The sequence below is a fragment of the Cottoperca gobio genome, chromosome 18 (genome assembly GCF_900634415.1).
Source record: "Cottoperca gobio chromosome 18, fCotGob3.1, whole genome shotgun sequence".
NCBI lineage: Eukaryota > Metazoa > Chordata > Actinopteri > Perciformes > Bovichtidae > Cottoperca > Cottoperca gobio.
Window position 1 is genome coordinate 4857555 of NC_041372.1, and position 17016 is coordinate 4874570.

The 17016-nt window shown below is 44.0% G+C and overlaps 1 protein-coding gene across 1 annotated transcript in view; it reads right to left on the minus strand.

The window, feature by feature from the left end:
* The window catches only part of efnb3b (ephrin-B3b), a 71274-nt gene that overhangs the window by 6999 nt on the left and 47259 nt on the right, over positions 1–17016 (minus strand). The window contains exon 3 of the mRNA XM_029455156.1: positions 1903–1995. Within this exon, the coding sequence (XP_029311016.1) occupies positions 1903–1995 (93 nt within the window). The remainder of the gene's footprint in view (positions 1–1902; positions 1996–17016) is intronic.

Here is a 17016-nt window from a genome sequence, read left to right on the forward strand (position 1 = left end):
CACACACTGGTGCATTGGTCAATGTGTGTGTGCATGGACAGCCAACCTATACTGACATTTAGATAATTGTAAGGCTATTGGCTGGCGGCTCCCTCATGAAAGTCAACCAAACAGAAGTTGGGGCGGTGTTGTCTGGATCAATAGAAACTGCTGTGTGGTCAACAGGGGCTAGTGGAGGGAGGTACAGGCTGTGTGTGTGTGTGTGTGTGTGTGTGTGTGTGTGTGTGTGTGTGTGTGTGTGTGTGTGTGTGTGTGTGTGTGTGTGTGTCAGACACTGAGAGCAAGCAAGATGGATAAAGAATAAAATAAGGGAAGACAGGTCAATGTATGCGTGTGGGGTAAGGGGGTGCAAGTGTGTGTGTGTGTGTTCCTCGGAGCAGAGCAGCATATCTCATCAGAGATCACCATGAGGCGGCACGGCACTTTTTAAAAGACAAACAACACAGACGTGACCTTTCAGCCACATAGCAGATAAGACAGAAAGACAGAGAAAGAGTGAAAATAACAGAGAAGGGAGAGTTGGAAGGAGAGATGGCAAGCATGCGAAGACAAAGGGAAGTGATGAGGACAGGGGAAAAGGGAATTGAAAAGGAAGTGAGCAATGTTGCTTGAATGAAAAGGGGTTAAAAAAAAGAGAAGAAAAGCAAATGCAGAGGGAATAGAGAAGAAGTGGAGGAAGGAGAGGAGAAAATAGAAAAAGACAGAGGATGAAATACAGACAGAGAGATAAGAGAAAGAAAGATGACAAATACAAATATGTGTGTGTCTTAGAAACTTCATATAGTTGTGTAAAAGTGGCAGAAAGGTTTCAATGTGTTTGTAGCATTTTCATTGCCCATGTGGTGAAAAAGCCACGGGAAAGTGTGTGTGGTAGCGTTTCTATTGAGCTGAGCTGACTGTGCTGATCTTATGGGCTGATAAAGCCACAGCAGCGCCACTTGGCTCATTGCTGAAGAGCACCTACAATACACAAGGCCTGATAACACAGGATAGGCTAAATAAATAGAAATAGGCGAGTGTGTGTGAGGGGGGGTCGTGTGAAGGACAGGTGCCTATTATGTGTAGGAATGCGCAGGTCAGTGAAAACGCTAAAATGGGCATTTTTTCTTGCTGCTTTTCTGACAAGCCTGCATGTCAGGGTCATTACCTGTGAATATTTTCCAAACAAATTAGAAGTGTGTGCAGCTACGAGTCATTAAAAATCCCTGACTGTGTGCTTTAATCCCAAATAGAGTCACTTTGTTATCGTGCTTAGGCTGGCAGGTCAACCTGTGTGGAGAAATGTGTGTGTACGTGTGTGTCCGCCCGTCTGCAAGACCACCTCAGTTTGCAAGTCTGCGCCTCATGTATGTGCTCATGTCCTTCAGTGTTTGAATGTGTGCGTCCAGCATTAGTCAGTAGTAGTTAAAAGGCAGCGTGAGAGGGGAGTCAACAGGGCTCATTAGAGCCGACTGATCCCACACTTCTCTCCTGTTCTCACCACTTAATGAGCCCTAATATGCTCAGAGAAAACACACGCGCGTTTTGTCTGTGTGTGTAAGAAAGAGGAAGATAAGAGGGATGGTTTAAAAGTGGAAGAGGCTGCATGGCAGATAAGGAATGTGTACCGCTCTGTGCTGTGCAGATGGGAGATGGTGTGAGATGCGGTGGACTGGAGCCAATGGTTGTAGTCAGAGTGTGTGTTAGGTTAAAGTGATTGTGTGTGAGGCATGAATAACAATGAGTGAAGAGTGTGAAAAGAAGTCAATGTGTGGCGGACTCCAGGAGTTGTCCATATCGGAGAGCTTGTGTGTGTGTGTGTGTGTGTGTGTGTGTGTGTGTGTGTGTGTGTGTGTGTGTGTGTGTGTGTGTGTGTGTGTGTGTGAGAAAGTAATGTAGGACGAGTGAGTAGAGAAGACTTACTCTGCCCCACTTTCAGGACCACCTTCATGCCTTGCGTGGCACACACTCCGCCCCTCATGCTATCCAGGCCTTGACGCGTCCCATCTGACGTAGCTGCAGGGATGGAAACACAAAATTACACAATTAGTCAAGTAGAAGGGTGATATAAATACACACACGCACACACACTGTGAAAACCCATCCATTAAAGCCACACAAATTCCCTCTCTCACAATCTATAGCTGACGCCAACAATAGCTTCTATTCATATGGTCAGCCATTCCAGAGTCAACCAGTGACATTTTCAGAGGCAGCAATTTAAAACTCCACCAGAAGCTCTAAAATGTCAAACTATGAGGCGGCAGCACTTTAATAAGTCCTCATTTAGCAGTCCACTGGAATTAATTAACACCCCCGCCGCACTGCATGGACTCAACCGCTTTCAGTCGACTGCAATAGCTGCTCGGGCCGGGGAAATTGCAGGAGAGGGGGGTAATGTAGAGAGGCTGGTGGAAAAATGGGCTGGTAATCCAATCAAGAGAGCATATAAAATAAAATGGAGCCCCTGAGACACAAAACACTGTGTGTATAGAGAAACTAGACCTGATTGGTTAGAATACAGACTGTGTTGAATGAGTTAAAGCTCCAATGTTTAATACCTCATTACTACCACTGCTTATGTATTTAATAAAGAGAATTAACCATTTAAAATTGAGGGACTGATGTGTTATTACAGGCAGTGAGGGATTTAATATGCTTTGTAAGTGTTAAGAGCTGTTCTTAAACTGCAAAAAAAAACAATTTAATCAGAAGAGTTGAGATACAGTTTGACATTTCAAATCAGCATCCTAACCTGTACTGGAGTCCAACAAGCTTCTTTCTAGTGGAGCTAGGAAGGAGGCTACAGCAGGTCAAGCAGACTAAGTGCACATACATGAAGAGGGTGTGCGCGCATGAACCGCTGTAACATTTCTTCTTACATAAAGCATGTCAAGATCAGTGGTCTGCAGGTCACAGAGGTTGGAGGAGGAGGAATGAACAGAGCGAGAATCCGAATGTAGGGATCAAACGGTGGAGAGTGCAGAGATAAAGATATGAAGACATGTAAGAGGAGAGACAAAAGAAAAGGAGGATAGAAAGAGGAGGTGAGGGGTGAAGAGATGAGAATCACACCTCTGCAGCTGCAGTCAGCTTTAGTCATTTCTACGAAAATCTTCACTCATCACTCGCTTTCCGACCGCACGAGAAACAGTTCTCTCCGATGTGCAGCCACGGTGGAAAAAGACAGTAAACATATTCTTCTTCCTTCCACCGACCTCCCAAACACCCCTGCGCACACACCACCCGCCTATCCTTATTTTCTTCCATTATAGCCCCGGGGGCTAACCCTTACCTTGTCTCCTTAAAGAAATATAAAAATCATTTTCCCCCCACCACTCTGCTCCAGGCTATAGATTAGCCTGTCTGAAGCGAGGCAGAGAGGGAGGGATGGCGGATGGCTCGGGAGAGAGAGAAACGGAGGTGTGAAAGAGAGGAAGCTTTACTTCTAACACCTCCGTCACTCTCTCTCCCTCCATCTCTGCAGGACGCAGAGTGTGAAAGCAGGAGGAGGAGAGAAGCAGACAGGGGTCAAGGCGAACAGCAGTGTGGTAGGAAAGCCAGGAGACAGAGATGGATGAAGGGATATATAAAGAAGGTTTAAATAAAGTGCTGTGATAAAAGTTTGTGTGTACCTCAAGTCGTTCGGGTATTTGTTGTGTTACCAAATCATTTTAAAATCATAGTGTTTGTCCTCTCTGAGACCTGTTACACTAATGCAGGCGGAACATTCATTTATAGTTAATTTATTTCAATGAAGTTCAGATGGAAATAAGTAGAGTGTGCCAAATCATCAGGGCTTAATCCTGTCATTGCATTTATTTAATATCTTCGGCCGCTCAGTCGTATTTAGTTTGTAGCAAAGTGTTATGAACATTATTCAGAAAATACTGTGCCTCAAGCAGGAACTACTTGTATGAACATATTTGTTCTTACGTTGCACGTACAGCTTCTCTCATACTTTGAATGTGCTCTTAGGTACAGATGAATTAATAGCACTGCTAATTTGACATTTAAAGGGCATTTTAAATTTGGTCGCAACAAAAGGGCTACCCATGTGGGAAATGTATTATTTATTATTTTATATTATGAAACAGAAAACACATTTATTTTTCAGCATCTGCATCTTTCACAATGATGGAATAAATTTTTTAAATATGTTCTATTCCTATGTGGGACTGTCTTCATTATTAGTTAATAAAAAAAAAGCTATTATAATTCAAGAAACTAATTAAATGCAAATCACATTTATTTTTTAAACATCACTCATTACATATTGTCATCCAGAGGCATAGTGTATGAAAATAAAATTACTAAATGATAAAACATTTATTATCTACCTTAATTATCTCAAATCTACAAATCCTGGTTTTACCCTCCACTGCAGGACAGAGGGGAACACAATGTGATGAAGATGGGCTGTGGGGCAACAAACCTAATGCAGCATCTCTGATAGAAGGAACGGATGGAGGATGGAGTAAACACCTTAAACTGGTCTGAGAGAGACGAGCGGCGGATTTCTGAGAGTAATAACTTCTGACACGCGAAGGAGGACAAGAAGGTGACGGGAGACGAGGGAGGTGAGGAAGAAGAGAGCGAGGAACGGAGGATGAGGCCATGCAGTGATTGCCTGTGACAAGCTGTTGGTGATATGATGGGGACAGGAGACTATGTGAGATGCTGGAGATGACCCAGAGCCCAGTGGACACTGGGAGGAGGAGGAGGAGGAGGAGGAGGAGGAGGGAGGAAGACAAGATTCATAGAGTGGAAATTGGTAGAACAGAGAAAAAGTTAAAAACAGAAAGTAAGGAATGAGTTTAAATGACATGATAGATAGCAGAGAGGTAAAAGACTCTAATGTCTCCATTATGGAAAAGTGGAGCGGTAATGGATACAGAGGGAGACAGAGAGAAACAGAGACTGAGAGCCAAAGTGAACCAGAAGAGCCTCCACATATGTGATTTTGCAAATGCAAGTTATTTTTTAACATCATCAACCAACAGGTCACAAATATCACAAGGGCAACTTTAGTTAAAACACTGAACTGTATCAGAACAAATCCTCTTAAAGCCATTAGCATGTTACAGGTGCCTCTATTTCTGTGAATCTCAATTTCACATGAACAAAAGCGAAACAAAGAGATCACAGGTGCTTTGTCCGTGGATCCAAAATATTCCCCCACCCAATCTCAGTTGCTCAACACTGTACATGCTGAATGTTTCATTGCACTTCAGGGGGAATAGTTATCATTCAAATCAAGGTAGAAATAATCACAGAACATCTGTGAAATCCCGATGAGAGAGTGAGATGAGAGCGGGGGAAGATTGAGAGATGTAGGAATGGTACGCCTCAAATCTTTCCCACCTCACTTTGGGAGGACAGAGGGAGAAAAAAAAAAAAGAGAGTTGGGAGGAGTGTATAGAGCAATTTGGGATGAGATAAGAGGAGAAAGGAGGAAGAAGAGCGAGAGAGAGAGAGAGAGAGAGAGAGAGAGAGAGAGAGAGAGAGAGAGAGAGAGAGAGAGAGAAAGAAGGAGACAGGGGAGGGAGAGGAGGGATGAGTAATTGAGACAATGATCAGCAGTGATGGGGGGGATGTGAAGCGCCAGAGGACAGAGGAGAGGAAGGGCGTCGCTCCGCCACCCTCATTCGACAGGAAGACAGGAGGGAGAGGCGGAGGAAGTGGAAAAACTTAATTAATGAAATAATACTGCAGTCAACCTCAATCAGACTACACAGCACACACGGAGGCAGGCAGCCAGGCAGGCCAGGGGAGAAGTGTGTATCTAGTCTATCGAAGAGATCACAGACTGGATGAGAGTATTTCTCGGCGTCTCTCTTGTTATTACCAAGGTCAGAGCTGGGCCAAACCTCTTCTCTGCCTTCATTCTCACTGCTGAAGTTGGCCCACTGTTACGTAAAAGTGGAAGATGGCTCCACTGGAATCATGTCTCCCATCATTCTCTCACTCAGGGACTGAAACCCTACGTCTGACATTGCGTTCAGCTCTATATTGACTGTCACCCGGTGCAGTGGACTATGCAAAGCGACCTCATTTGCATTAAGACGCAGCCCGGACCTCAATGTTTGCCATCCCACACTATTCCTTCCCCCTCCTGTGGTGTGTTTTGCAGCCCTGGTTATATATTCCACACATGCTGAGTGACAGCCGGCCTCCCGCAGCAAAACACTTGCTCCTATGTGAGTGATGTGAATTTGTGTACATGCTGATGTTGTTATTTCTATCACGTCCGTCTGTCTACTTTGGGACACGACTCACATTTCACTTTGCTCAAAAGTCACAAGAAGTGCTGTTTTATTGCCTCACGTATTTCTGGTTGAAATGGGATTTTGCGGAGGGACATACATTACAAGTTTTGGTGCAATATGTTGTTTTAGGAAATGGAAACAAGAGTTTTTTGGGCAATTTAACCCAGAATGCACTGCTCCAACGCTGCATTATCAACCAGGCAAAATTGTAAGCAACCACAGGGCCCAGAAGTAAAAAATGGTTTAAGAATATCCACAAAAATATACAATGAGAAGTCTAAGTGGATATAACTGTGTCATTGTCAGTTAATCTCAGAAATGTCTTATTGACGCTTCAGGATTTCAGAATTGATGGTAGTCTAAGAAAATAATTAAATTCTATGCACATTGCAGTATTATTAATACAGTAAAACCAATAAAAATCACATTTTGTTTTCATTGATAGAGAACACATGAATACATTTTTTAAATATTTAGTTATTTCATTTAATACTTCAAACAACTTTGTCCTTGTGTTCGATTGATGTTTAATTCTAGCAGCTATTTAGAACACGGACTGCAAACAAAATTCAATAAAAATGATTTTATTTTTAACCAGCGGCGGTAACCTGCATGCAGCCTAAAAAGGTAAAACTCTGCGCAAAACCTCATATATATAAGTATTTAATATGTTAACTTGAAGATGACAGGGTACATACTGCACTCAGAGGAAGGGGGTCATCAGGAGCCCCAGGCAGATAAATGTCACTTGACAAGTTATGAAGCTGCAGGTTTTTTATGATAGGAGAGATTGGAGTGGAGCTGCATAAATACTGTATTCGTGGCCAAGCTATTGCAACAGTCTAAGCTCGCTACTGTACCATAAACACTCAAATTACACACACATGCCTCGAGCGTGAAGTGGGAACATCTTTTCCGATGACAACTAGATTAAAGGGAGCAAAACTGAGAATGTGGCACGCAGCAAAAGAGCAGATTAAACAACAAAAGGAATGAATAAACAAGCAAACAAGGGCCAGGGAACAAAGCGAGCTCGCTCATGCTGTGCTATGCCGTCTCACGTTCCACTGAGCACAGAGGCGCCCCCGCTAGCCTCTGGTGAGTGACGCCGTGGTAGTCGCGTCATGAGGGTGTCGAGTTAACCAAAGCGATAATCACAAATGCAAACGCAACGTGAAGGACACGAACGCAAGTGGGTGTTTTTTGTGTGGCCCCGGGCACAGTGGTGCATGCTAAGGCTGGAGTGGTTTATGTCTCCGTGTGTGTTTGTGTGTCAGTGTGTGTGCAAAGTGTTCCCATCTGTGCAAATCAACCTAAAACCAACGTGTTGCTTCACAGCAGCTTGGCCTTTTAAATCCTCCTTTTAGTTCCACTTGTTTGGCTTTTGCACACTCTCCAAAAAAGAAACAAAACTTAGTTTGTCACTTGGGTGTGTGTGTGTGTGTGTGTGTGTGTGTGTGTGTGTGTGTGTGTGTGTGTGTGTGTGTGGATGTGTGTGGGTGGGTGCAGAGGGTACGTGGGGGTGGGATTTACAGTTGCCTTCCTGTTTAAATTTGTAGTCCACACTCTCCAGAGGCTCTCCGTGGTCCGTGTGTGTCATCTAGATGACGAAGAGCATATAACCTGATCCCCCCTCCCTTGAGGCGAAGCTGAAGGATTAATTCTCTCTCTTTCTCCTTCCCCCAACGTCCTAGAACCCCCCCCCAAAAAAAAAAAGAAAAGAAAAATTGCGATCTCACCATCGAAATGCCCTGTAACTAAAAACGTCTTCATAAATCTCCTTTGGCGCTTTTACAACCTGGCTATGACGCATTAACGAAGCTATCACAAGCCATTACCTCGCTGCGGCGGCAAGAAGGGGAAAGAAGCATTAAGTTGTGTACCGAAACAGAACGGGCATTATTTTAGCTCCCCCTCGAAAAAAACCCACCAGCCCGAGTATTATTTTCACATTCCACCTTCAAATGTACAACACACTACATTACCTCCAACATAGCATGAGGTTCTCCAAACTTTTTTTTTTTTCTGCAAAGAGTGCAGGTTTGCCGTTGTGTTGAGGCAGACAAAGGCCCACTGTTGACTGTGTTGTGGTAGCACTTGATCCACGAATGGGACCGGCTACAAACAAGGACAACACAAAGATGGCTGCATGTTTGGCGCCTCTGTTGCACGGCGACATGACAGTACGCATGTGGTTTGGAGACAGGACGAGTGTGATGATGTGTTTGTCCCATGAGGCGAGGTTGGGAAGAGATATGGGCTGATAAAGACTTATGTTGTTGAAATGTTGGCTTGTTAAATATAGAAAACGTACACTTTTTCCTATTTCTGATCAAAATTGGGCCAAAATACTTCTTACACCAATATATGCTGCAGCATGATGAGCTTAACATGGAAAGAGCACCAATATATGGCATTTAAGGATACTGTGGTTAGTATGCTTACTGTTAAAGAAATCTACTTTTTTATTTATTTAATCTGACACATACAATACAAAAAGGGTAAAATACATCTAATGACTTTGTGCCTGAACAAATTAAAGCCACATTTCTCCTATAATACATTTTTTAATTTGTACTCTGTAATAATGTGATTTAAAATGCAAGTATGACATTTGTAAACTTGCTAATGTGATATTTGCCATTTTAACTTTTTTCTTGCACAAATTTGTGTGAGCAACAAGCGGGAGAGGCGATGGGCCCAGGAAAGGCCGACATTAGGAGCTCAGTCATGGTCACAGGTTAAAACTCACATGATGTGTCACATGCTGACCAACGACACACGCACATGCATTCAGAAAGAATCTCACGCAAGCCCCCAATTTCACACATGCCTCCACAGAGGACACCACTACCTCAAAACCTAGACACGCAACTAACACACACACACACACACACACACACACACACACACACAGGAAATGATCTCAGTGTCTTTGCTTCCGTGCGGTTGATCTCTCCTCTGTGCCCGATGACATTAATCCTCAGCAGTTATTCGCTTTCCATCCATCCTGTTCTATTACAATCACCATGCACCCCAGCCTCTTCATTCGTCCCCTCTCTCTCTCTCCTCTACCCCTCCCTCCCTCTGTCTCTCCGTCTTTCGATGTCCTGTGTGCTTGGAGGGGTGGGCGACAATCACATCCTATTAATCTCCAGCACCAAAACACACAAAACAAACTGGGCCACGGCGCAGCAGCCTCCACCCCGCCTCCTCCTCCTACCGCCCATCAGAGTTCTGAAAAAGAGTACGAGGGTGTGCAACGCACCTGATCTCCGCGTCTGACAAACACATCCATGCACGCACAACGCTGAGAGGAGGCTGATTGCTTATGACAGATCCGGTGCCATTTTAGGTTTTAGTTCTGAGGCAGTGAATAAGAAATATTGTTGGAAGCCTGAAAAGTGCTGCTGTTTTGTGTCACGTTGTTGTCTGCCCGTGACTAAATTCATGTCATGATTTATGAGACAGCCCTGCTTGTGCCATATCGATAATCCAGTTGGGTATTGTCATGGTGCATGTGTGTGTGCATTCTCGTACATGTAAATGTTTCATGTATGTGTGCAAAAGGTTCAGTTTGATGACAGATTCCCAACTTCGTAATCTGGTTTGACGCACAGCGGGTTAATGGCGGCACAGTATGGTCACTGTATCTCTGAGCATCAATAAACAATCTACACACAACCCCCTATAGCAGTTTATGGCCTCCATAAGAGATATATATAGGGCAGAGACGGGTCACTGTCACTGTCAGAGGGAGACGAGGGATAAGTCATCAGTAGGCATAAACACATTGGCCCATTTCCTCCCATTCATTCTCATGTTAATTAAATGACGAGAAACAAACTGTGGACAAGCAAACGTAATAAGTCTGACTGCCCATTTCAGAAAATAATCCACGCCAAATAAATGAGACTGCTAGAGCATGGACATGCATAATGGACCAACATAAAGAAAGAGAGGCACAAAGCGAGGAAAGAAAAAAGAAAAGGCAAAGAGGGAGCCATTATAAAGAGGCCTGGTGACTGGGTGGATGAGCCTTGTGTAATTCCAGTAAAGTGCAGCCCATGTAGGACAGTCACGACCAATGTTCCTTACAACTGGGTCAATGTTCCCGTCCCGGGGCAGCGAGTTCATTCGGTGTGGTGTTCTGTGTGTAGTGAGTATCTATCAGTTAACTTCCACAAACCTGCTAGAAACTGCTATCCCTGCAATCCCTGTCAAGTGCACCTCTGAGTGGACCCCCATGCATATTGAATGGATACTTCAATGACTACTTATCAATACTTAATGAATGCTTATCAGTGAATCTCTGAGTGACTTCTATAGCACAGATTCTTTTTTTTTTTTTTTTTTTTTAAGAGGCAAGCAAAGCCTTTTTAGATGCGTCTCGGTACGCACCCCAACGGGGCAGAAGAGAGGAGGCTGAGTGGCCCGGAGAGTTCACGGTCACGTTTGAATGTCTGAACGTGATATTTTCCAGTGGTGGCTGAGGTGATACTGGATTTGCCGCAGTCGCACCGAATGATAAGTAACACTTGAAGCTGTCGCGTCGAATATGGCTGTGTCTGAGACCCTGGTGTGTCTGTGTTTGCCTGTCTGGTGGCATGTGTCCGTCTTAAGGGTCCTGAGTGCGTGTGGGTAGACGCTCTGCATTATATGAGAAACTAGATTGGAGGCCTGGAGAAATGGGTCAGCGCCAGCCTCGTCGTCGTTCCCTCTCGCTGTCTCTCCTGCTCTTGGCTCATGTTTCTTTTTCCCCAGCCCTTTTTTTTATTCCCAAGTCACTCCCAGAATAAAAACGAAACACCTCCGGTTGTCCACTCCTCCTGCGGCTGCCTGGATCTGGGTTAACCCAGAGAAGTCCATCACTCACTTCCCTCTTTCCCCTCCTTGCTTTCTCTTTTTCCAATTACGGTGAAACACTTGCCGTCTCCTGACAATAAGATTGAAGAAGTCATGAACACAAGCTCTTTTGAACAGTCTTATGATCAACAAATGATGATTTTGATGAACGTATGTTTGTCAAGTCACTGAGCTGACTTGTGTGTCCCGACTGAAAACATGTCACGGCCATTTTACAACATACTCTGTGTCTTCGTCCGGCTCATAGCGCCCGGAGCCAAGTGTTTCGTCAGGGTGGACACATACACACCTGTTGCTAAACCAGTCGGAGGGGGGTGAGAAACGACGCATGAATAATAGTACTGGAGAGATTCCTCCCTCTCCTTTTCTTACTTTAATGCTCCAATCATTCATCCGCCTTTCTTTTTTGGGCCAGTAATGTGCCCTCAGAACCCTCCCCTCTGCGCTCCCACACACAAACACACCTGTGTGAGCACACAATCACTAAATAAAAGCCCTCAGTCTCACATTAGCCTGATTTACCGTCTCAATGTAAGCATGAATTCTGTGCAGTGAAGAGGAAAACAGGAGACAACTCCACCTGACGTGTGGTTCCACGTCTCCTGTCAGTTTGTCATACTTTCATCACAGGGGAGGAGGAGAGAGAGAGAAAAAAAGAAGAATCTGTCTGTTGCAGCAATCACTCTCTCCTCCCGTTGCTCTTGCTTTCCCTCCTCTCCAACATTTCCCTCTGCCTCTCCTTTCAATTATTGCCTTTATGTTTCCAGCCTTCCCGTCCCCGTCTTTGTAGGGGCTTCCTCTCACGCAGAACCTCGCTGTGACATTGTCTGTCATTGCAGGATTACAGCATTGGCACCTCGCCACGAACATGCTGAAGACGCGGAGGAGGCGACCCTTCGCCGCATGTGTCCTACTATGCCACAGAACCTTCGAGAAGAAAAACATCTTTGGAAACACACAGTATGTATCTGAAGCCAAAACTTCCCTCTGGGACACGGAGCTGTCAGATTCTTTTAATACAAGTGACTTTGAGTCAACTTTGTAGCTGATGGTCACTTTTAGACAACAATATTGCTGAAGAATTGGCATGATGTTGTTTAAGGGAGCGATGAGAATACAGTTTGACCCCCGTGGTTATTTTTGGATTTGTTTATTAGCTGATATTTTGAATCTTTCTATTGCTTTTAAAATCAAAACAAATCTCAGGATCCAGTGTTCCCTTGAAATGTTATGCCTGACAAAGTAGTAAAAACACTTGAAACAACACTTTGAACTGCATCATATCCATCCATATTTTATTACATCAATCACACAAATATATAAAGCAATTATAAAAAAGCACTATCATGTTGAAACATCACAGGCCAAGTCATTCTGAGATTATATAAAACCTCTGTGAAGGACAGGCGGTCAAATAACGTCGAGCCTTTTTCTTGCTTTTTGGTTTGATATCTGGGTTATGCTTCTTTTGGTAAAATAGAAATTGTCAGATGAGGGGAACAGGAAGGGGAGAAGTTGATCGACTGAAGGACAAACGTCTGGTAAAATAAGAAGCTATGAACGATACAAAAAGAGGGAAGTGGGTCAACGGTCTGAAGGGAGGAACGTGACAGCGATCTGTGACATGTAGCAGGAGAGAAAGAAAGCGAAAGCAAGTGGGAAGATGGCGGCGGGCAGAGGGGAGGGTTTCTAAATTAAGAAGAAGGGAAGCAGAAGGGTGTGAAGGAGGAGGAAGAAGAAGAGTGAGGCTGAAAATGTGAGAGAAAGATGGCAAAAGGCAGAATCCATGGGAGCCGTTAGAGAAAATGGCCTCGTAAATGTCACTCCTTTCTGGGTGATGCTGATGGAAAATGTCAAAGACCCAGAACTGGTTAGGTTAGGGTAGGGCTCCTAAATACACACAAACACATGTGTGAACACAGAGTTTTCCCCTCCAAACAATGACTTTTGAAAGGAGGCAGTGAAGGAGTGGGCCTGCAGAGGAGCTATACATCTTAAAGACTGTAATTACACATGACTGTCAGTCTAATTAAGGCTTTTAATGAACTCCATGAGAGCTCAGAAAAGACAAAAACCGCCAGCCGCTGGAACATGTGTGTGTTTGTTTGCGTGTGTGTGTGTGATAGATGATGCGCTCAAGGAAGAACGTGCAACACAATCAAACATTTTAATGAGCCCGAGTGCATATTTAAGGTCCACGGTCTAATACACATGCGTACCTAGGTCTCTCATCTCTCACTGCAACACACACACACAACTAATTATTCCTGTCACACTCTCTATGGTGATAAAGTGTTAAAGCCCTGCCCACTGCAGAAGCATGACTAGACCTATAGGAAAGACCTTTGAAACAATTGGATTTGCCATTAAGGAAAACTTTATTTAGGATTGTAGCTGACGTACTTCCCAACAGAGGGCGAATCTGCCTTAGACATCATTAAGGCTGCTAAAACTCTTGGCTGCACTCTCTTGTTGGCTGGCTAGGTATAGGAAAATAGATCGCACTCAAAGGCTTGAAAAATGTTAGGTCTTGATCTAGAGGCAGATACACAGCAACAACAAAAATTGTTAGATTTTGGGTGGGCGAACTAAATGATGTATAATAACGGCACAGAGGACTCTCTGTTGTGTTCGTCTCTCATGGTATAGAGAACATCTGTTAAAAGCAGTGACACATTTTGACTATGACTACAATTATCATCCCATTACTCGTACTTTTACTATTAACATTTCTTTCCATGTCAGGGGCCACCGCCACCATCCATGTTAGGGCCCCGACTGGAGACATAGAAAACAGTCTCTCCTTTCTTTCTCCTTTAACTTTCCTTCTTTCAGTGCATGCCTTTCTTTCAACCAGTGGCTATGTCATAGACTGTAGACACGGTGTATGCGCACGCACGCACGCACACACACACACACACACACACACACACACACACACACACACACACACACACACACACACAAAGCACTTTAAACCTGGCTCAGTTTTAGTGTTTAAATGCACCAGCCAAGACTCAGCTATAACACAATCCTGACGAGCATGGAGGTCCTTCTAATGGATCAACATAGATTCAATTCAATGCGCCAGTGTGTGTGTGCATACTTGCCTTAAATGTCCTTGAACCATGACTGTAATACCTGCATACAGAGTCGTGCATTTGTGTGTGTGTGTGTGTGTGTGTGCGTGCGTGTGCGTGTTCTTTGTAATGTATATGTTAGACTATAAAAGGCATATACGTTGTAATACAGAAATGTTTGACTAATCTTTCCCAGTACAGCCCCCTTCCTCTTCCTCACCACCCCCCACCATTATTCTTGTTTCCAAAAGAGGAAAGCAGGAGAAACACACACACACACACACACACACACACACACACACACACACACACACACACACACACACACACACACACACACACACACACACACACACACACACACACACACACACACACACAAAACATGGGAGCCAGCCAGCCGAAATAATACATCTTGACATCTGTGCCTGCGTACTGCTCGAGGGAGAGATTTGAGAGAGGGAAAGTGGAAAGAAGAAGGGTGAGATATGAAGGGGAAGATGATGGACAACAGAAAGCATAGGGCAATTATATACTGTTTGTGTGTGTGTGTTTGCATGTATACTGAATGTGTGTGTCAGCGTATATTTCTATATGTGTGTAACAGTGAGAGAGAGAGAGAGTGATGACAGTTGTGTTTGTTTAGCTCCTCTGTGATTAAAGCAGCCCGCTCAAAGCTGTGTGCTTAGCTGTATGGCAGTCTGTCTGTTTATGTTGGTGTGTGTTTATATGTGTGTGTGTGTGCACATGCATGCTCCTGCTTGTCGCTTCTTTTCAGAATTGTGGGTGTATTTGCACTCCGCATGTGTCAGTCTGTCTTCAGTTTTGAAGAGTGTTTATGTGTGTGTTAAATATTATTTGCGCGTCATGAGTGCGTCTTTGGGTTGATGCATATAATGCAGTCTGTCCGCGTCTCTTCTCCAAAATGTGTGTTTTAACGTCTAATCTCCTGGTCTGCTTAAGTGAAATCATCCACGGCTGTCAGGTGCATTCGGGACTGGAAAAACCTGTGTGTGCGGCTGTGCGTGTGCGTGTGCGTGCTCATTAGTGCAAGGTTCCTCTCTGTGTTGTCTTGACGTTTGTTTGCGTTCTTGTCTGTTTGATGTTGATTTTATTTCTTCCGACGGCTGAAAGATATCTGTCTGTCTCTTTCTGTCACCTCAGTTTTCAAGTTCAACGAGCTTTATTAGCCTGATAAGATCAATCTCACACTGCCAGAGTAAAGAACACAACACAGAGTCTGCCAAGGTAGATAAGAACAAGTATGTAAAACAAACTTGTGTTGCAACTATAAGTGCAAATCATAGGAGTTCTGCCACATTTAAATTGTGTGGTTTCATTTTTTGGCTCATGCATGCACAATTTGCAAGAGGAAAAGTCATTATTCTGCTAGATCTGATAGAAAAAAAGGAATGCATGTATCTCTTCACCACTCACTTTTTCCTGCTGCCTTCGAGTTGCAGCGGGAACCAAGGGAGGATAGAGAGCAACTAAAAGAGTAATGAGTGTGCCGTGCAGAGAGAGCTGGAGACCGAGTGACAGACATGCAGGATGACAAAAACACAGAATAAGACGGCGATGCGGAGAAGAGAAAGAGAGTTTGCCACCTGAGTGGAACTTTTAACAGGGTCAAGAGCAAGGTTCGAGTGCAAAAACAGCTCAGGCTAATTCATATTTTAAACACGTTCACACACAGCACACTCACATCTCGTGGGATCACAGGCCCACGACTCTTACCTCCGAGGACTGTTAGCAGCTCTTTTAAAGGCTTGGTAAAAAAAGAAGAAAAAAAGCTTCCACAGCATGCCAAAACATAGCAGATGGGAGACATTTTCCACTCACAAACTGACTGTCAAAATCTCACATAACAAGAACTGATTTGGTGGTGTAAGGATTGATATAAGTGTGATGTACTCTCGACACTCCGGGAGCAAAAAGAGTGCACTTCAACGTCAATGTCTTCAATGAGGGGTACTTAGCTAAAAATATCAGTTCCCCAGGAGTAAAAAAAAAAAGAAGGTAGCACACATCCCAGTAAAATAAACAGAATCGTGTTAGCATCTCATATCACGCACCACGCAAATAAACTATGACTAATTTGTCACTCCGTGTCATATTTGTGGCTTGAGTGACCTTATTTTCTTCCCGAGAGCCGCCGCCAAAACTTCTTCGATTACGTTTATCAGTAATCAGTTTAAAGCACCGTGCTCCAAGGGCCGTAAATCTGTCCCGCTCCTTTAATCTCCAATTCATCACACATTTCCTAATCACACTCCAAAAATAACAAACCTGGAATTACTTACTCTCGTCTTTCTGTGCGAGGGCCGAGCCAAATGCAAGCTATCAAAGGTTACGGCGTGCGTATAAATCACTAAAGACTAACAAACTACCCTGTTCACCTTGTTATACTGTAAAACAAAATACAAAATAGGTCTTTATTCTTAATTAAAGCATCAAATAATTTAAAATGGACCTGCTATAATGTCGTAGTGCTTTCTTGGCAAGGTCAGGCCTGTAAAAACAGTTCTTAAATCTTGGTAGGGACAAACCTGGATAAATAAAGGTTAAACCAATAAAACAGAACGGGTATTCTCCATTAAACCTTGTCTCTCCTCCCAGCCGGCCGGCCTCCAGAGGCAATGACAGCAGAACTGTTGCTACAGATGAGGTAAGGAGCCATTTGCCACAACAGGGCCCTCTTCTCTCGCAGCGCCACCAAGAGAGCAGCCGAGCGAGGTTGGAGGTGCCAATGAATTCGTTCACTGTTTTCACTCATTATACCCGACTGACTGCCTCACTTTTACTCTGTCTTTATTTACACC